The sequence below is a fragment of the Mus pahari genome, chromosome 17, assembly GCF_900095145.1.
Source record: "Mus pahari chromosome 17, PAHARI_EIJ_v1.1, whole genome shotgun sequence".
NCBI lineage: Eukaryota > Metazoa > Chordata > Mammalia > Rodentia > Muridae > Mus > Mus pahari.
This window is the reverse complement of record NC_034606.1, coordinates 44204702-44225853: the sequence shown is the minus strand read 5'-3', so window position 1 is coordinate 44225853 and position 21152 is coordinate 44204702. Positions and strand designations below refer to the sequence as shown.

The following is a 21152-nucleotide window of genomic DNA, read 5'->3' as shown; positions in this document are numbered from 1 at the left end:
GAAACCCTGTGTCGAAAAACCAAAAAAAAAAGATGTGTGTCAGCAAACATAGCTGATTTCCCTCTCTCTTTATTAAATCTAATTACCACATATCCCACAAATATCCCCAATTTAACTTGTACTGAAATGAAATAGTCATAAAGAGTAGCAAAGAGTGGAAGGTGTTTGTGCAGGACTGTTGGCACAGGTGCTGAGGAGTGGGCTGCCTGCTGAGCCAGTGGCTGTCCACTTCTCTCACCATCTCATACTTGTACGTGGTCCTCTGGAACACTGCCCCCCTCTCTCACCATCTCATACTTGTACGTGGTCCTCTGGAACATACTCTTGGTCCTCTGGATGTACAGGAGGATGTTGGCAAAGACCCGGATAGCATCCTGATATCGCCGCATCATTAAATACGCAAAGCCCACGTAGTAGTAGGTGGTGACCTGGCACTCAGGCACACGGGAATACATGCTCTGCAAGGGAAGGTGAAAGCAGTAGCCAAGAGTCCCGACTCATCCGACACAGGATAAAGTCACCAGGGCTCAGTGCATTTCTGGGAGTTTGAGACAGGCTGGTCTACATCAAGTTCCAGGACAGTCAAAGCTATACAGTGAGACCTGTCTCCAGAAAACAAAACCAAAGACAGACAGACAGACAGACATTAGAAACCTACGTCTTTCAGGAATTTGTTTTTGTTCTGGAGACAGGGTCTTATCATATAGAAGCCTGGCTGGCCTTGAACTTGTGTCCTTGTCTCCCCACAGTGCATGCACCACACATGCCCAGCTTTTATCATCTATGTATTTCATGTCTATGAGATACCAGAAGAGGGCGTCAGATCCTATTACAGATGATGGTGGTGAGCCACCATGTGGTTGCTGGGAATTGAACTCAGGACCTCTGGAAGAGCAGTCAGTGCTCTCAACTGCTGAGCCACCTCTCCACCCCGCATGGCCAGCTTTTAACTCTACACTAGTAAAGAGCTCTCACTCTTGTGTTCTGCAGACAGACACAGACTCTGAGAGTTCACACCTCAGTATCGCCATCCATCCCGCGCAGGCTCCTCAGGCTCGACTGTCCATTTCCTGGCTACTCATCCCAGGAGGTTGGTGTTCTTAGAAGTCAGAGCACAGCAGGCAGTTGTACTTACTTTCTTGTTCAGCTCGATATTCTCCAGCACCTTGATAGCCTGGTAGTAATCCCCCAGCAGAGAATGCAGGCGCAGAAGCCCCACCAGGCTGAAGTAGCCGAGCATCTTGTAGAGGGAGTGTCGTCCATACTCCCCAGCCACACTTTCCGGGTCACCTGTGAAGGACGGACGCTGTGATGCTTCCACAGGGGAAGATAAACAGGCCGGGCCTGACCACTGAATGTTGCTCAGCAAGTGTCTCTCTCACCTGCTGCCACAACTCCAGGAACACGCATTTCCCCTACCTAGGAGGCTCAAGCATCCCGACCGCTCGTGTTCTCACGTTCTGCTGACTAACAGCTTTGAGAGGGGCAGGACCGCTCGTGTTGTTTTTATCCTAACATAGCTGTTCCTTCTAACCCTGGGTTTGATCTTGGGATGCGCCTCTGTGCCCCTCCCAGTTATAGGGAATAGGTGTGCGTTTACTTCAGATAACCCAGTATCTTACTTTTGTTAAACTTTTTGTTAAAAAGTTTCCTGCCTGGAAACTGAACTCAGGACCTCTGGAAGAGCAGTCAGTGCTCTCAACTGCTGAGCCACCTCTCCACCCCCCATGCCCAGCTTTTAACTCTACACTATAAAGAGCTCTCACTCTTATGTTCTGCAGACGGGACACAGACTCTGAGAGTTCAAGGACAGCCTGGTCTACAAGAATAAACCCTGTCTTCAAAGATAAACGGACTGACGCTCCAAACAAAGCTATTGTATGAGACTCTAGTCTGCCTCACTTTTAGGCTCCATTATCCCAGGTTCACACCTACAACTGGAGGTAAGTATAAGGAAGAGCAGGTCAAAGGGCTCAGCACTGGCCACAATGCCCAGTGGACTAAGTGCCGATCCTAAAATCCATGTTATGGTAGAGGGTAACAACTTCTGCATGTGTCCACAAGCATAGCATCACACACGTGCACATATGCACACACGCGCGCACACACACACACACACACACACACACACACACGCACACACACGCACGCACGGTCTGAGAGGTATTAACGCAAAGGTCCTGAGACCCCACAAGTCACAGAAGCAGCCGGACATGGATATCCCACCCACACTCACCTCCGCTGGTGTAGACCTCCAGCTGCCGGTTGATGTTGGATTTGTCTACCAGGGAGTGCAGCACGTTGAGGACGCTGTGCACGTTCCAGATTTTAGGATTGGACCTAAGGAAGTCTATCTCTTCCTCTGACTTCTTGGCCGTCTTGCAGCGGTACTGACTGAATGACTGGAACTGTTGAAGAAGGAAAAGAGGTTGCATAGATCCAAGTGACAGTCACATGCAGAGCATAAGGTAACAGGCTTTATTGAATTTTTAGAGGTAGAAATAACAAAGCTATGGTTTAGGTGGCCTCAAACTCTCATTCATCCTGCTTTTGCCCAAGCACTGGGATGAAGACAAAGTGTATGACTTCAAGTCACAGCAAATGGTAAAATAAGCTTCATATTGTAGGACTGGAGAGATGGCTCAGTGGTTAAGAGCACTGACTGCTCTTCCAGGGGTCTTGAGTTCAATCCCCAGCAACTACATGGTGGCTACAACCATCTGTAATGGGATCCAATGCCCTCTTCTGGCACAAAGGTCTAAATGCAGACAGAGCATTCGGACATAAAATATATAAACATTTGAGGAAAAGCATGATATTAAGTGACAGCGCTATAGGAACAAATTCATATAAACACTTATGCACCAATGTCCCCTGAAATTAACTGATGCAAATAGGCACTTTCATGTTATCTGAGGATTGAAAACACTTAACTCTCCCCAAAATTGGTGGCAAATGCCTTAGGCGGCAGAAGGCAGATGTCTGTGTATGTTCAAGGGCAGTCTGGTTCACAAAGTGAGTTCCACATAGTACAACCCTATCTTAATTTAAAGAGAGAGAGAGAAAGCGCGCGCGCTGAAGAAGGCAACCACTCCCACTGTGTCCAGTGTGCTGGCCTGAAGGCTCCAGGCACTCACTGATCCTAGGCTCTGTAGAATGAGAAAGCCCTTAACCAAAGGACGGCAGCTAAGCCGAGGAGTTATGCTTAAGAGGGATGTGGCTGGGCCAGAGGGGCCTCCTCCTCTCTCCTGAGGCAACAGGTCAGCCAACAATCTCACATCCTGCCCACAGGCTGACAGCTGAGAGCCGGGGGACCGAGCAAGGTGACCATGGCCTGAGATTTGCACCATGAGAGGTACTGGTGACTCCTTTAGGGCAAGAAGCCTCTCTCAAAGAGCACGGTGGGGTGCTTCCACCTGCCATCACGCGCCAACACCCTGTACTCAGAGGCTCCCCGCTCTGTAACCTATGTTCAAACAACGTTTGATGTCTAACCTTTCTGTTGGTTATATGCCAGTAACCCCAGGACATGGGAGAAGAGGCAGGAGGATTAGAGGTTCGAAGAAAACCAGAGCTACAGAAGCCACTATAGCAAAGCAAATTAAAACAAAGACACCAATTTCCCCTGAATTTTTCTAAATTCTAAACTTTATTGTAGACCTAGCTGGCTTGGACCATGGTATGATCCTGCCTCCCCCTTATGTGCCTCCATGGCCAGTGGTATAGTCTGCTTCTAAGACGACTGAATAAAAGCTAAAAGGAGCATGGCCACAGTGACCACACAAGGGTCACTCAGGAGCTGCTCTGTGACGGCGTGCGCAGAACCTCAGGAATCTCCCCAGCAAGCCATGTGCTGGGGATCAGGAAGCAACTGCAGCGGGCAGTTAAGTCACACACCCGACGTCCAGGGCCAGTCAACAGCCACTGACTTTCTACCTCCAGGCCGCACAGCTGTCACCATACTTTACACCTGCCCACATTCTCAGTGCAGCCTCAACAGGAGAACTCCAAGGCAAGAGATACTTCCTTCCAGATAAGCAATGTGATACCACATTCTGATATAACGTATGCCAGGGAAACACAGGATCAAGATACAGAACTCTTTTTCAAGACAGGGTTTCTCTGTGTATCCCTGGCTGTCCTGGAACTCACTTTGTAGACCAGGCTGGCCTCGAACTCAGAAATCCGCCTGCCTCTGCCTCCCGCCAAGTGCTGGGATTAAAGGCGTGCGCCACCACACCCAGCTAAGATACAGAACTCTTAACAGCCTGGCAGTGGTGGCTCCCATCCTTTTGATCCCAGCACTTGAAAGGCAGAGGCAGGCAGGTCTCCGAGTTCAAGGCTGGCATGGTCTATAAAGAGGAACAAACAAGATACAAGGACTTTCCATTTGATGGACGAGAGAAACTAGCAAGGCCTGAACAATGTCAGCTACTAGACCCTAGGCAGCCTCTAGTCTAGAAGCCACTTCTTCCAGACCCTAAAATCTGCAGCCGCCAGCCCAGTTCCTGAAGTCAGAAAAGTACCAGGCAGAGGAGTTGAGTTCAAGGCCAAGACTTTCCTGTTTGCAACTGGAATGCTCTCCCAGGCTTCACTCTTCTCTTCAGAAAACCATTCTAACCTAGAGCCCAGTGCCCCAGGGCCACGCTGGGGACACACTTGAACACTGGCCACAGGCACAGCCTGTGGGAATTCCTTATTTGTGGTTAAGGCTGAGGCTGAACAGATACCTGGTAGATGAACTCATCGATGATGTCCCAGAGCCACTGGTTGGGGAGTTCAAGCGGGGCAGGTCCATCAGCATCTACAGAGATAACAACGAGAAGATCAGCGTCCAGGCAGGAGCTCGCCCGCTGGAGCAGGGCTGCAGAGCAACCATCACAATCTCCCTCATCAAAGACTATAAACCACCAACCCTCCCTTTCTCCTACTTGCACATTGAAATTTGGCAAATAAATAAATAAATGAGCAAGCTGGGTGCTCTAATACACTCCTTTGGCCAAATCTGAGACTTACTGAGGATGTAGTTGAAGAGATTGCAGTAGTTGTAATAAGATTCGAACCTCTGTTCTAAGGAGGGACCCCCCTGGAAAGAGAACATGATGTTAGGGCACGTAAGCACAAAGCACGTAAGTACTTTGCTCAAAGCTCACCGCCATGGCTGAGAATGAGGCCTGTCCTCTTCAAGTACATAAGAGGGGGAAGACAGGGGTACCACAATGAGTGAACATCAGGACAAGGCCAAGTTTTATGGCCACAGATCACAACCAACACTCACACAACAAGCATGCAGTTCTAGGAGAGAAAGGGAAGGTGCTTCTCGAGCTATGGCCCTAACAAAGGGAAAGAGGGAGCATTTGGGGCACCTGAAGGCCAGAGGTAAAGGAGACAACCCAGCACTGGGCTACCACAAGTTCCCAGTGCCAGACTTGTTTGCAAGTACAGATTATAGCTATCAGCAAAAGGTCCTACCCTGACTTTATTATGTAGACCGGGCTGGTCCAGGACAGACCTGTCCGTCTGTCTGTCTCCTGTATCTGCACCTGTGCACCTAGGCTGACATCTGGTCCCAGCATCCAGAGCTGCGCTTCAGTGGAAGTGCAGAGCAGTGTCCAGGAAGAGCCCAGGCTGGCTAGCCAGCATTTACACTTGCTGTTATGTTCACGAGCTCTGCCGCCTGGCACGCAATTGGTATAAGGGGCATAGCTGCATTCTAGCTCACTTTTTAACTCACTAGATGGTCTTAAAAAACCTTAGAGACTCACAGAATGCTGGCATTTAAATATAATTATAGGAATTTAAGACCTTTTTTGACACTGAGACATACTGACTCCTGGCAATACCCATTCTACTTGGGAGAGGATAATGGGCATCAAAAATTTCCAACTGTGGCAAGCTAGCCACTGGGCAAAGAAAATGTCCTAACTTCACTTGCAGACAAAACACTGTCCAGAAAGGACAAATGGACACAGGACAGTCCACTGCCAAGCTCTGCCAAGACACGGTAAGCTAGTCCTTCATAATTACTGCTTCACATAACGTCTGTCAGATGTTCTGAACCAGAAGGCTGAAGACAGAGGCCCCAACATTATAAGGAATACTGGGGGGGGGGGGCGTGCTGAAGAGATGGCTCAGCGGTTAAGAGCACTAACTGCTCTTCCAAAGGTCCTGAGAAAGTCCATGGTGGGTCACAACCATCTGTAATGAGATCTGGCGCCCTCTTCTGGAGTGTCTGAAGACCGAAGACAGCTACAGTGTACTTACACATAAATAAATAAATCTTAAAAAAAAAAAAGAGCCGGGCGTGGTGGCACACGCCTTTAATCCCAGCACTCGGGAGGCAAAGGCAGGCAAATTTCTGAGTTTGAGGCCAGCCTGGTCTACAGAGTGAGTTCCAGGACAGCCAGGGGCTACACAGAGAAACCCTGTCTCGAAAAAACAAAAAACAAACAAACAAAAAAAGAATACTGGGACTGTCCAGGCGGCCAGCTGTCTGTCCAGGTGGTCAGTTGTCTATCATTTCTATAGCTTTTGGAAGCTGAGTTCATACACTTCCTGTGTACTCAGGTAGTATTTATTCCTTCTCAGGTCTCCAATGAGGTTGAAGACCAGACAGTTATAGTCTCAAAATTAAACTTACACTGTCTAGCACTTAGGAAAATGTTTTAGGTCTAAGAAAATATTTTTAAGTTAATAATGGTAAGATAGAAATTGATTTAGATTCTGAATTCATCAAGACAGGATAGATAACAAAATACTTTCTTCTGAGTTGACAAACTAAACTTTTTTAATGTAACTCATACCTAATAATTTTCATAATTATTTTGTAATTATTCCTAATGTATGTTGTTTATTAGTCCAAGAGAAAGAACCTTTTAGACACAAAAGGGAAACTGTTTAGGTTTGGTCTGTGGCTATGTATTGTGATGCTGAATACTGGCCTTCAAGATCTGGTCTCAGGTGAGGAGACCTTCACACACACCAAGTGCAGCTATGAAACCTTGCTTTTTAATTCAAAACTATTGGTTGACTAAATAAGCATGCAGCCTATAGCCAGGCAGAAGAGAGGTGGGTGGAGTTTCAGTTCCTGGGCTTTGGGTCTGATGCAGGACCACAGAAGAGAGAAGGCAGAGGGGGTAGAAGGTGCCCTGGGGTAAGGGACCATGAGAACCACGAGGCCTGGTCAGCAGAAGTAGGAGGGCCCAGGCGGACAGCATGGCAAGTCCTATCTCAAGGGTCATCAGCAGTGAAGTAGACAGAATAGCATGGAGGGTGGGCATCTGCCCAGCTCTAGTGCTGCCTATGGTTTACTGGGATTAAACGGCCTAAGGCTGGGTAGAACCTCCCACTGATGGTTAATATTTACAACAGGCCAGTAACAGAGAATGAGCACAAAGCTAGGTGCGACATTCAAGGCCAGCCTGGTGTACGGAGTGAGCGCCAGGGCTGTTATATAGAGAAGTCCTATCCGAAAAAAAAGCAAAAAGAAAGAAAGAAATAAAACTGGCAACCATGTCAGCCATATTCAGCAGGGCTATGGGTCTGCCTTGGTATGTGCTGATGGGGATGGGATGTGCTAATAGTGACAGGCCATGGGGATATATGTGCCCCTGAGATGATGGGGACATTAAGGACAGACAAGCTAGAGTGCTCAAGTGTCCACCACAGAGACCAACTTTCTGGATCAAACAATTCATTTTGTCTTTCTTCAGAGAAAAGTTAAAACAAACAAACAAAAACCAATGGGGGGGGGGGGGTCTGGTGAGATGGCTCAGTGGGTAAGAGCACCCGACTGCTCTTCCAAAGGTCCGGAGTTCAAAACCCAGCAACCACATGGTAGCTCAAAACCATCTGTAACAAGATCTGACGCCCTCTTCTGGAGTGTCTGAAGACAGCTACAGTGTACTTACATATAATAAATAAATAAATTTAAAAAATAATAATTAAAAAAAAAAAAAAAAAAAACAATGGGGGTGGGCGGGCAGGGCTGGTTGGACACATGCTTCACGACAAAGAGCACTGTTCTCACAGGGCCCAGGGTTAGATTCCCGGCATCCGCAGCCAACCCATAACTGTCTGGAACCCCAGTTCCGATGCCCTCTTCTGACCTCTGCGGGCACCAGGCACACACATGCACACATACATGCATGCAGGCCAATCACTCATACACGTATAATAAACGTAAAAAGAAACAACAAAAAACATACAAAGCGTCTTTAGACATGGACGAGAGACAGTACTAGAGATGGAACTGACATAGACATTTTACAAAGCTATTGACAACACCAACAGTTAACGTAGAGTACTCACACTGACTTTGGCGTAAATATGCCTGTAGTACAATTCTTTGTACAAAATTAGGAATACAGCATCTGAAAGACACGGTTGAAGGGTACTTCGTTAATCTACAAACCAACCGGCTGTCTTCTGCAGCTGCAGCCTTTCAGGTGGAGACAGAGGGGATTTAGAGGTTAAACTTCTAAATTCTTAAGCTTGTGCCCCAAGAAGCTATGTATCCAACACATGGCGCACTCAAGACTTTGAGCCAAGTACTTGAGAGACTTAGGCAGGGAGAGCTCTGTGACGTCCAAGCCAGCCTGGTCTACAGAGATAGCTCTAGGATAGCCAGGGCTAGTCTGGAAAAAAAAAAACAAAAAACTGAAACAGCAAACTGGTGCTTGGCAGACATAGACCACAGCTCAACGGGAGCCTGTCTCGCATGCCTGAGGTCCTGGTCACATCCCCAACACCACACGCCAAAGAGAAGCCACATCTGCTGACCTCATTCGCACAGAAGATGAAAGCAAGAGGTGGGAGGCAAAGAAGCTGAAGGCAAAGGAACTCAGAGATCTCCCCACCCCCAAAGGAAGAGACGAAGACTCTAGATCTGGGAAAGTGCAAATTATACAGCCTTCTCTCACGAACAACCTACATCTTATGTTCCGGGGAAACAAAATGCTAAGTAAAACAAAGGCAAGCCAGGCGTAGTGGCACAGGCCTTTATCTTCACCTCTCGGGAGACAGAAGCAGGTGGATATCTGAAGTCGAGGCCAGCCTGGACTACAGAGCTAGTTCAAGGACAGCAGCCAGGTACACAGAGAAGCCCAGTCTTGAAAAAAACAAAAATAGAAAACCACGCAAGCCCCCGTAACCTTTCTGATGAGCCCAGTCCTGACATCTGCTATCCAGCACACGAGACGCAGTGTCACACCTACCGTTGCCAACTTGGGGTGCAATTGCTTCTGCCTCAGGCCACGGTGTATTCTTGAAGAATCTTTCAGTTAGCTTGGTCCAGCTGAAAGCCAAATGTAAACAATTCACAACTGCAAAACAAGAAGGACTCAAGACCCAACCCTCAAGTTTTATATATTGGGATTCGGAGACATAGGAGACAGCACAGAGACAGAAACAGAGCCTGAGGCTTCCAGATAGGCCTTTCCTCAACCCAGCCCTCCTCTTCCAACCCTCAGCAATGTGGGGACAGAGGTCAATTCCTGCTCACTGATCCAATAGGCGTCTGGTTATTTGCGCGCGCGCGCACACACACCCTTGCTTGAAATATTCCCTATCTCATCCCCGGCTGGCCTGTCTGTATCTAGCATTCACTGCCTTCAGGACATCCCCTCAATACTACTCTGCAGCTTGGTTTGAGCTGGGATGTACTAGATGGTTTCATAGTTCAAAAACTAGGCTCCAGTCTCATGGTACGCAGGTTCAGAACTGGGCATATGCACAGTGCTAGCCATGCAATTCATTTCTATTACAACAGGAGAAAAGAAGAAAAACCACACAACTTCCATCATGGGATTACTGTTAAGAGCAAAGCAGTAAACACACATGCCAACACTGCTTCAGCATCATGGGATTACTGTCAAGAGCAAAGCAGTAAACACACATGCCAACACTGCTTNGCAAAGCAGTAAACACACATGCCAACACTGCTTCAGCATCATGGGATTACTGTCAAGAGCAAAGCAGTAAACACACATGCCAACACTGCTTCAGCTACATGGGATTACTGATAAGAGCAAAGCAGTAAACACACATGCCAACACTGCTTCAGCATCATGGGATTACTGTTAAGAGCAAAGCAGTAAACACACATGCCAACACTGCTTCAGCTACATGGTAACGTGCAAATTGGTACTTCTATCATTATTAGTAATGACGTTATTTTAGGCATTGTTTGTTTCTGGGATACAAAGTCCAGTTAATTAACATGGCTCCAGACAGTGGTTTGCAACCTGTGGGCCACAACCCCCTTGAAAAGCCTTTACCTCCAAAGATTTTTACATTATAATTCATTAACAGTAGCAAAATGACAGTTATGAAGTAGCAACAAAAATAATTTTATGGATGGGGGCATCACAACATGAGGAACTGTATTAAAGGGTGCCAGCATTAAGAAGGTTAAACCAGCGCTCTGGCCCAAAGGAGTCATAAAGACACAGGAAACCATCTCCAAAACACACACACAGCACGCGTGCACACATGCAGGAAGGAACTGTACCATCCTGCAGGCCCCCGTCACCAGGCCAGTTCCACTCAGAAAGACAATATTACCCTCCACACCTGTTCTCATAAATGTCCTGGATCTCATACACCTTCTGGTCAATGACATCACTAGAGACGCGACTGGCCTGAAGCTCATACACCTTCTGGTCAATCAAATCGGAGACAGTCTTGTGGAAGTACTGGATGAAGTTTTTGATTACTTCCGGTATCACCTGATACGTCTGCTGCTCATACTGTCGCTCATAGGCAAGGTCCTGCTTCGGATCTCCTAGGAGAGAGAGATAAGAGAGTGCTCCCCGATGAGAGAGAGAGGACAGAGTGTGCTCCCCGGCTTCTGATGACACATCAGGGCGAGACCACCCTGCGGGGCTGGCGATATAGTTCAGTCTCAGTCCCAGACTGCTTGCCCAGCACAAGCAAGGGTCTAAGGTCACCCATCACCCTCAATCCCAGCCCACTGTCCTTGTGCCTTCAGGACAATTATCACTGAAGTTATTTCTCAGCTGGGTGGGTGGGCGCACAGTGTTAATCCCAACCCTCAGACAGCTGGATCTGTGACGCTAGCATGCTCTATATAGTGAGTTCCAGGATAGCCAGAGCTACATAGTGAGACCCCATCTTTAAAAAAAGGAAAGGAAACTCACTTTCTAACCAAATGATGCATGGTACGCTACTTTATTTCACCTTTAAAGACACATTAACATGTTTACGTTGTAAAACTACTATAAGGGCCAATAGAATACATACTGTGGGCATCGCAAGCCACTTGGTACTTACTTAATTTCAAAGTCACTAGAACATTTCGGCAAACTTCAAAAGCCTCCCCAAAATATTTCACTTAGACTTGGTTTGAATCAAGGAAGATTTTTCACACCAAGATTTTCTTCTTTGGGGCTGGAGTGTGTGGTTCAAGTAGTAAAGAGTTTGCCTAGCAAGTACCAGACCCCAATCCAATTTCATCTCCAGTACCAAAACTACAAAGCCACAGACTTTTCACCTTGGCCAGACAGCTCAGGGAGGAGGGCTATGGGTGTGGTTCAGAGACTGTCTACAAGCATGGCTCTGGGTTCCACCCCCAGTATAATAAATAAGATCTGCCCCAAGTAAGAAAAACCTAGCCCGGTCAGTGATGCGCCTCTTCTGAGGAGGGCAGGTAGACCACAAAAAAAGGCCTGGTTTATGAGGCTTTTGCACCACCCTACCAATCAGACCTAATAGCCAACTCCACACTCGGGCCATCAGGACACAGTTTTTTTAACAGGTCCCTGTTGGGAGTCAACGCTGAGAAGTTCCAAGAAAAAAGTGCCAATCCTTGGGAGGCACCGAGACGGCCGGGCAAATTGAGAGCCTCACCTGTGTGCATATCATAGTCGCCCGGGTAGGCGTAGGGATCATAAGCAGCCTGTGAGGAAAGAGACAAAGTTAGAGAGACACGACAAATGGGGGACTCCAAAAATGCTCGTCCTCGGGCCTCCATGTCAGGCAGGAGGCAAAACACACTAAGCAGATAAGACAAGACAGTCGCTACCTCGGAGGGCTTCACATGTGTGAGAGAACAGGGACGCAATGAAGCAGACGCAATGGGAGCCAAGAACTCAGCATCAAACACCCTTCGGCCCGCCTCCGCCTGCGACCACACGCGGGGACATACGGGGACATACGGCCGGCAGAGGAGGGACCCGGCGGGGAGAGACCCAGCGCCGGGAGGGCCGGAATGATCGAGGTCCGCATGTTCCGGCCCGATCTGGACGCCGCCTCACCTCGGGGACAGATCCCACCGAACCGGGTGCCCCGCCACGCGCTCACCCCTTCATTACCTCAGACTCGTAGTCATCAGCGGGGTAAGACATGGCTACGGCGCTCCAGAAGCCCGTGGGAGAGAGCGGAAGGAGAACTCCGCGCCTGCTTGGCCGGACCGGAAGTCCCGCCCAGGCCAACCTGCCCCCAAAGCCTTTCCGGGGTCGCCGGGGAACCGATGGAGCTCTGATTGGAAGGACGGAGCTCCCGAACTGTCAGAGTTCCTTCCCCACTGCAAAACGGGCTTTTCAAACGAAATGATTGTGGAGTACGGTGTACACGCAGGGGCGGGCAAGCCATAAAGGGGAAGGAAGCCGAGACCCTGTTGACTCACATCTGCCATCTCATGGATGGCGGCGGCAGGAGGCTGCAGCAAGTTCGAGGATAACCAGAATTAGTTATTTCCAGGCCATTATGATTATAAAGCGAGGTCCCCAAAACAAAACAACAACAAAACGAAAGAGAAATCAGAAGAAAATGGTACAAAAAAGATGACGAGCAGCCGGCTTCAAGTGACCTGCTAAGATGTAGCAGGCCGCAGAGCGGTAGTGGCACACACCTTTAATCCCAGCTCTCGGGAGGCAGAGGCAGTCAGATTTCTGAGTTCGAGGCCTGCCTGGTCTACAGAGTGAGTTCCAGGACAGCCAGGGCTATACAGAGAAACACTGTCTCAAAAAAACAAAAAACAAAACAAAACAAAAAAAAAAAAAGTAAAAAAAAATCTGGGGAAACAGCCCAGGCCTGGAGTACTTCCCAAGCATGTGGGTGATGCTGAAGGGGGAAGGGGACAGAGAAAGGACACAAAGTTGTTTCAGATCCAGAAACTACCAGCATATTCAATCATTAATAAGGAAAGGAAAGTATGTTTCAGAACACCAAGATGTATATTTGCTCCCTGGGTTTTGAGAACTTTGTGTTGCTTTTGTTTGATTTGGGGCAGGTTCTTATTCTGCAGGCCTGGCTGGTCTGGTTTTCGGCTGTATAGCCTTATCTGGTTCAAACTTGTGATAATCCTCCTGCCTCAGCTTCTCTAGTGCTAGGATTACAGGTATGGACTTATGGACCAACACACCCAGCTTTAAAGTTTTGTTTGGTTCTGTCTTGTTATTTGAGATGAGGTTTCACTGTGTGACCGGAGCTGGCTCCCAGCTTTCAGTGGTCAGAGCTTCACAAATCCCCAGTGTTCTCTCTGCATGTACTCCTGCAGGCCAGAAGAGGGCACCAGATCTCATTACAGATGGTCACGAGCCACCACGTGGTTGCTCAGAATTGACCTCAGGACCTCTGGAAGAGTGGCTGGCCAGTGAGCCTAACCTCTGAGCCGTCTCTCCAGCCCTGGCTTATTTTTTATTCTTCATGCAAACATCTGTATCACAAACTTGGATCCCCTGCTTATAACTAGCAGGCATATACTTCAGTTACTTATGAAGATGCCCTTCTTAGCTCTTCTAGAAGGCGTCTAGGCTGACTCCATGACAGACTTCAAATTGGCAGTACAGGAGACATGCCCAGGTAAGTCAGTTACTAGAAAAACCCCAGGCTTAGGGCAGCTGGTCAGAAGCTGCCCTGCCACCTGGCCGGAGGCAAGGACAGTGGGTGAGCAGCAGTTTCCAGACCTCAGTTTCCAGCCCCCGTGCCCTGGTGATGGAACGTTCTTAGAGATGGAGTAAGATAAAGGTTGTCTACCGCAGAATCCTCTAAGGTGGCCTGAGAGCTCACTTGTCTCTCTAGTCTGCTAATGGGAGAGCCCAGCATGCTGGGCTTCTGCAGAGTAAAACACTCTTTGTGTTTTTATACTATTTGAGTCCAGGGTATCATTCTTTGGCAAATCATGGACCCTTACACTGGAACACACAATTTAAAAGGAGATTCAAAAAAAAAAAAAAAAAAGCCGGGCAGTGGTCACGCATGCCTTTAATCCCAGCACTCGGGAGGCAGAGGCAGGCGGATTTCTGAGTTCAAGGCCAGCCTGGTCTACAGAATGAGTTCCAGGACAGCCAGGGCTATACAGAGAAACCCTGTCTCGAAAAACAAACAAACAAAAAAAAAAAAGAATAGGCATGTGTGTTTACATGCATGTTCACTCACACCGCATTATATGCAGGCTTATGGAAGCCAGAAGAGGATGTTAGGCGGTGAGCTGGGCTTTCAGGCAGTGGTTACCCAGGGTACTAGAAAGTGAACGCAGGTCCGCTGTTGTAAGTTATAGGAAATGAGTCAATTCAAGACAGATTAGATTATATTAAGTACAGGTTCATAGGGAAGCTACTATTGGATAAGTTCACTGGCCCCAAGGACAGAGCCCAGTGAAGTTACCATGGGGAGAGAGAAGGAAGGAGAGGGAGGGGGAAGAAGGAGGAGGAAGAACTGAGAGAGAGAGCAGAAGCGAGAGCAAGAGCAAGAGAGAGAAGTCTCTAGAGTCTGGATTATATAGGGGTAAGGGCAGTTCAGGGTTGGGGGCAGGGTATTCCAGGTAGGGACTGAGGGATGCTGGGAGAATCTGGAAACCAGGTCTACTTTGACATATAAAATATGCACCTCAGTCCCAGGGTCCCGAAACCAAACAGTCACTGCAAGAGGACCAAGTACCCTTAATATTATATTTTATAACATGGTATACTTGTGGCATAACATGGCAGCGGAGGGAATACCTTGGTGGGTCTATGCCAAGGTATCCTACTGAGGAATCACACCATGGGACAGACCATAATAAATAGGAGGGAGGGGAGCAGGGACCTGGAAAGGGGTAGAGGCAGAGAGGCAGAGGGAGAAGGACAGAAAGAGAGGTTGTCCAGGAAGACATGGACACACACACACACACACACACACACACACGGGGGGGCACACACACACGGTCTCTCCCCTCACTCCTCTGAGGGGGGGGGGAGAATGAGAACATGGGGTAGTGAGCAGTCTTCTTTTTTTTTTTTTAAGACTTATTTATTACATCTAAGTACATTGTAGCTGTCTTCAGACACACCAGAAGAGGACACCAGAGCTCATTATGGATGGTTGTGAACCACCATGTGTTGTTGGGTTCTGAACTCATGACCTTCAGAAGAACAGTCTGTGCTCTTAACCGCCGAGTCATCTCTCCAGCCCCCCCCCCCCCCCCACGTGAGCAGTCTTCTTATAAGTTGTCACACCTGGCTAACACTTGGCAGCAGGAAATGATGTCAGCTGTTGCTAGGTCACTGCTCCTAGGTTCCTGGGAGAAGCCTTATGGAATTGTCTGTAAGGCAATGCTTAACTAACACTGAGCCATCTCTCTAGCACCCAAGAGCATACAGAACCAAAGAGAATCCTAAAAGCCCTGAAAGGTCCTTCCTCAATGGCTACTCATTCTCATTTCCTTTTGTGCTGGCTTGCTTCTTTTCTCTCCAGTCACAGATCCCATGGCTTAATCGCTAACTCCCCTCTCTGTCCACTTATCCTACTCCCCAGTGGCTTACCTAGTCCAGGAGGCTTAGGGACCACATATGTGCTGTAAACTTTCCATTTCTGCCTCCATCCCAGACCCCACTATTGAGGCTGGATCATGGGTTATGTAATTGGTTATCTAAAAGGCCTAGCTTAGTGGCAAAGGGCTTCATAGCAGGTGTAAGGAGGTGGGTTTGATCCCTAGCATCAATCAAAATGACTCCTGCCTTCAATCCTAGGAACACCCAGAGGCAGAGGAGGTGGCTCTCTGAGTTCAGGTCAGCCTGGTCTAGTGAGTTCCAGAACAGGCAGGACTAAACAACGACAACAACAATTCCAAACTGACCTGTGACTTTCAGATTCAACCCCGTCTCTACTGAAGTTTCCCCTTTTCAATTAAGGAGAACTTTAGTGTTTTGATTGCTTGTGGGGATCCCTGAAAATTCTACGGCCATCAGGGAAGTGTAAGGGGACAGTCAGGAAAGGAAATCTGGTTCACCATGACTTAGTGAGCTGGTGCTCATTCAAGCTTCTAGAGTCTGACAACGGCATGTTTTTTGTTTGTTTGTTTGTTTGTTTGTTTTGGTTTTTTCGAGACAGGGTTTCTCCATACCTGGATCTCACTCTGTAGACCAGGCTGGCCTCGAACTCAGAAATCCGCCTGCCTCTGCCTCCCGAGTGCTAGGATTAAAGGCGTGTGCCACCACGCCTGGCTCGGCAAGTTTATTATAGACATATTCAAGTACAATATAATTTTGGAAAAGAATCTTCCTGTTAAGAGTTATCTCAATGAGCTCAAAGAAACAAAGCTAAAAGTCTAGGGCAGGAGAGTCTGGGGATTCCAGTGAAGCCTGGCCTCCCGGAGAGCAAAGTTCACTAGGTTATTAACCTTATCTCTTCCCAGCCTTCTGGGTGGAAAACAGGTATGCACTCCCCTTGAAGAGAGAAGGCTGTGTGCTCAATGCTCCTGGTTTTGCCAGAACTTATCTGTGAGCACAAGGACACTGTGCCCTCTACCTTCACTCATCTCAAAACCTCTGTCCTTCCCTTCTCTCCCTCAATCATATGCCATATTCATCGCATCTGAAAAAGCCTTGCAAGCTCTACTTCCAAAAACAGTCCTATAAGCTAGGGTCTCGCCACCTCGTTTCCATCACTCTTGTCCCAGCCTCCATCTACACTGTAATAGCTTCTTCCACTCTCTGGCTTCCATTTAAGCCCATTTTTGTACAATTGCCTTTGAGTGGAGACTGGGTCCATTGATTGACAGCACATACTCAGCTTAGAAAGGCAACGTTGCTGAGCAGATGAAAGCCCTTACAGACCATGCAATCTTTCATCACAGGGCGTTTGATTTTGCAAGGCTCCTTTGCAGATGGGAAAGCAGGACTTCAAAGGCAAAAGAAGAGAGCAGCCTGCAATAGAGGATCTAGTAGCTAAGGTGCTGCCTTCTTCTCTTGATCTGTTGTTGCCTGGGGTTTGAGGTAGGAAATTCTCTGCTTTGGGTTATTAGTCATATCCCAGCCTGTCAAGGCGTTTCAGATGGATGTATTTGAAGCTTCCCATAGGCAAACTTTTGGCTACTTTGTGGGTTACCTTTTTCTACTTCAACATTATCCCTTCCAACCCCCAACACTAGATAGGAGAGAAAGACTAGAGTGGAAAAGTCGAGTCAATATTACTGGACTACTTCCTGCTGATTAGGGGCATTGAGTGAGGCAACTTTGTTCTTCATTATCAGGAGATCGCCAACCAGCAACCAGCTAACAGCAGCAGCAGCAGCAGAAACCATCTGTAACTGGCTAAGTCACGCCCCTGCCAGAGCACGAGGCAAATCATAGCCTGCTGCTGTGTTCCGTAATCTCAAATCTTGGATTAAAACAAAAACCTATTCACATCACTGACCCTAAAACCCACCGACCCTCTCAGCCTTCCCTTTTTAATCCCTCGCCATGCCTTTGTGCCAACCTCGGATACCCAGAAACATTTTCTACCAAGGATTTGCCAGTAGCCACACTGGGCTGGGACTCAGGAAAAAGATTCTCATTACCCTTCCTGTTCTGTAACAGCTGTAAGGGGAAAGGTATCCTGGCAGTCCGGAGCCAAGGGATACCACAAAGTCACACTGCACTACAAGCCTCACCCGAGAGATTTATTAGGAGGTAAAACCTCAGGAGGGTGGCTGCCTCTGCTCAGGCAAGCCACAGCAGGGAGCCGAGCAGAAGGGGAAATGGAGACTTCCAGGGTGGAGATATCCAGGGTGGGGATTGGTGGGATTGCAAGTCCGGAACTTGAGGTCACCTCACAGATTGGTGGGGTTTTCATGTCCTGAGCTTAGGTTTTTGGTTCTGCAGGATTGAGGCTGGGTCCAGCCATTAGAGCCAATGAAGGGTTCTGTGGGTGGAACCTGGCAGTTGGAAGTTGAGCGGGGGGGGGGGGGGGGCATTTAAATGCTTGACCCACATAAAGTGGCACTATTAGGAGGTGTGGCCTTGTGGGAGGAAGTGCGTCACTGTGGGTGTGGGGGGCGGGCTTTGAGGTCTCCTATGCTCAAGCTACACTCAGCATGGTACACAGTCTCCTCCTTGCTGCCTGCAGGTCAAGATCTGGAACTCTCAGCTCCTTCTCCGGTAACATGTCGGCTTGCCCACTGCTATGCTTTGCATCATGATCCGAACCTCTGAACCCCTGAACCTGTAAGCCAGGCCGGATTAAATGTTTTCCTGTAGAAGTTGCCTTGTCATGGTGTCTCTTCATAGCAATGAGACACAGAGAGAGGTCCTCGGGGGAGGGGCTGGTCTCTCATGTGCCTCTAGGGGCTTATACCTGCCCCTCATTAAGATATGTTTATTCTTAGCCTGCTTGCTGGGAGCCTCTGCTTGCACCCCAGACCTACTCATTAGGGACTCCGTTTGTCCCAGTAGCCCTTTCATCTCTCTCCAGACTTACACCTTGTCCTTCTTCAGCCTGCTTGAAGAAGCCCTTCCTCCCACTGCACTCCTATTCCCTGGGATTTCTTCCTACTGTCAGGATGACCTGATCACTGTTAGCATTTTGTCTAAGCTCCGCCCCACAGTTACCTGGCAACAGCCAGGTATGCCTGGCTACAGGGGCTGTTTGCTCCCTCTTAATTCTCCCTCTCCCTCTCTCCTCTCCCCTCTCCCCTCTCTCTCTCTCTCTCTCTCTCTCTCTCTCTCTCTCTCTGTCTCTCTCTGTCTCTCTCTGTCTCTCTCTTACCTTCCTGCTCTCTTACCTCTCTGTTCTCTTGCCCCTCCCCCTTCTCATTTCTCTCTCTCTCTGTCTCTCTCTTTCCATGTGCTCATGGCCAGCCTCTATTTCTCTCCTCTCTCTGCCTTTTTCTGCCTCTACTACCCTCTTAGCTCACCCCCCTCATGCCCTAAATAAACTCTATTCTATACTATACCATCTTCTGGCTGGTCCCTCAAGGAGAACGGATGCCTCAGCATGAGCCTGCCAAGGCACCCTCCCACACCTCCACCAAAACATATCCCTCCTCTCCTTTTTATAAACGCATCAATTACCCCTAGTGTTAATGTTACAGCTCAGATGAGAACGGTATCCTGGCAGTCAGGAGCCAAAGAATACGATGAAGTCAAACTGTACAACAAACCTCACAAAAGAGATTGGGAGGAGTCTTAGGGTTTTATTGCTGTGAAGAGACACCATGACCATGGCAACTCTTAGAAGACATTTAATTAGAAGGGGCTTACGGTTTCAGAGGTTTAGTCCATTATCATCATGGTGGGAAGCATGGTAGCGCGCAGGCATACATTTTGATCACCAGGCAGCAGAAGGAGACTGGGTACCATACTGGCACAGTTTGAGCATAAGAGGCTTCAAAGCTTGCCCCATAGTGACACACTTCCTCCAACAAGGCCACACCCCCTAATAGTGCCACTCCCTATGAGCCAAGAATTTAAACACATGAGTCTGTGGAGGTCATTCCTATTCAAATTAGCAGAGGAGGGAAAAACCCTAATGGGGCGGCTGCCTGGGCTCCGGAGAGCAATAGAAGAGACCTCGCTGAGTACAGGGTTTCTGTATGGTTGGTGTCTTAGGGGCACAGATGGAGCTTTCCAGTGTGGCCGGGGATTGGAGAGATTATGTGCCCTGATGTTGGGGCAAATTTAGGGACTGATGGGATTTTGTTTTCCTGTAGGGCAGGGCCTGGCCACTCTCCTCCCTTGAGGGCCTGGGAAGCCCATTACAGCTGGCAGGCCTCAGCAACTGGAGCTCATCAGGCCAAAGCCAGGCCAGCAGAAGCCCGGCCACTCGCATGCCTTAAGGGTTTTTAAGTATGGGAAGTGAATTTCTGCCCACTGCAGGAATGCAGCTTGAGTTGCCTGAATAGCCAACATCTAGCTCTTTCCATAGCACCTCTCAGCTTTCTTTCTACCACACACTGACATGCAGAATTTGGGACCCCACAACCACCACACCTGTCTAGGATCCAGAGAGGACAACTACAAACAAAACCACAGCACTCCTCTGCAGAAGAGAAAGACAAGACAAACACCACAAAGCACACCTCCAGAAGCTTAAAAACAAAATACGAACAGGCAGGGCAGTGTGCCTGCACCAGAACCCAGCAACCCCACAGCACCAGGTCCCCAAAAATGCAGTAGAAGCTGGGCAGTGGTGGCACATGCTCTCAATCCTAGCACTTGGGAGGGGCAGAGGGAGGCAGATCTCTGAGGTCAAAGCCAGCCTGGTCTACCAAGTGAGTTCCAAGACAGCCAAAGCTACACAGAGAAACCCTGTCTAGAGAAGCGGAAAACAACAAAAAGAACCAGGGGAGATGGATATCTCCAAGGAAAGAGTGTTCTCCAAACACAAACAGGACCAATACACAAAGGAACTCACAAAGGCTGGGACCAGATAGGGTCCCAGTGATGAGAGGTGGAAGTGGGCACTGGCTCCGCCCATCAATGCCTATCTGCAATCAGTACCAGATTGCAAAGATGGTTTTCTTCAATGACGTCTCAGGGATATATAAACTATACTTCCATGTGGACCCTATACCCAGGAGTGGTTGACAAACAAAATGAACTCAACTTGCTTTTTGCAAATTTTTGTTTTACATTGCATTGTTTGGGCATTTTTTGTGTCATTGTTCCTTTGTCATTTTTGTGGATTTGTTGTGTGTGTGTCTGTTTTGTTTTGTTTTGAATAAGAGAAGGAAGGGCTTGAAGTTGGGTGGGTAAGGAGGTATGGAGGGTCTTGGAGGAGTTGAAGAGAAAAGTATGATCAAAATCTATTGTATGAAATTTTTTTTTCAATTAAAAATATTTTTTAGGGCAGGTGAGATGGCTCAGTGGGTAAGAGCACCCGACTGCTCTTCTGAAGGTCCGGAGTTCAAATCCCAGCAACCACATGGTGGCTCATAACCATCCGTAACA

The 21152-nt window shown here is 48.3% G+C and overlaps 1 protein-coding gene and 1 long non-coding RNA gene across 3 annotated transcripts in view; one reads left to right on the top strand and one right to left on the bottom strand.

Moving 5' to 3' along the window:
* Window positions 1–12421, bottom strand: part of Eif3l (eukaryotic translation initiation factor 3 subunit L) — a 19707-nt gene extending 7286 nt beyond the window's left edge. Inside the window, exons 1-10 of one of the 2 annotated variants that reach the window (XM_021216163.2) lie at window positions 12333–12421; window positions 11869–11917; window positions 10573–10783; window positions 9216–9295; window positions 8311–8372; window positions 5017–5086; window positions 4731–4804; window positions 2237–2408; window positions 1136–1290; window positions 288–458 (exon numbers count right to left, since the gene is read on the bottom strand). In XM_021216163.2, coding sequence (XP_021071822.1) covers window positions 288–458; window positions 1136–1290; window positions 2237–2408; window positions 4731–4804; window positions 5017–5086; window positions 8311–8372; window positions 9216–9295; window positions 10573–10783; window positions 11869–11917; window positions 12333–12365 — 1077 coding nt within the window. In that variant the 5' untranslated portion in view covers window positions 12366–12421. Of the gene's footprint in view, window positions 1–287; window positions 459–1135; window positions 1291–2236; window positions 2409–4730; window positions 4805–5016; window positions 5087–8310; window positions 8373–9215; window positions 9296–10572; window positions 10784–11868; window positions 11918–12332 lie in introns of those variants that run through there. The other variant, XM_029548207.1, reaches the window with a different exon arrangement.
* A 1224-nt stretch (window positions 12422–13645) lies between these two features.
* Window positions 13646–17554, top strand: LOC115065685. Its single transcript, XR_003845453.1, has 3 exons — window positions 13646–13824; window positions 17078–17173; window positions 17474–17554. It is a non-coding gene; the product is annotated as an uncharacterized LOC115065685 (long non-coding RNA).
* Window positions 17555–21152: the final 3598 nt, after the last annotated feature.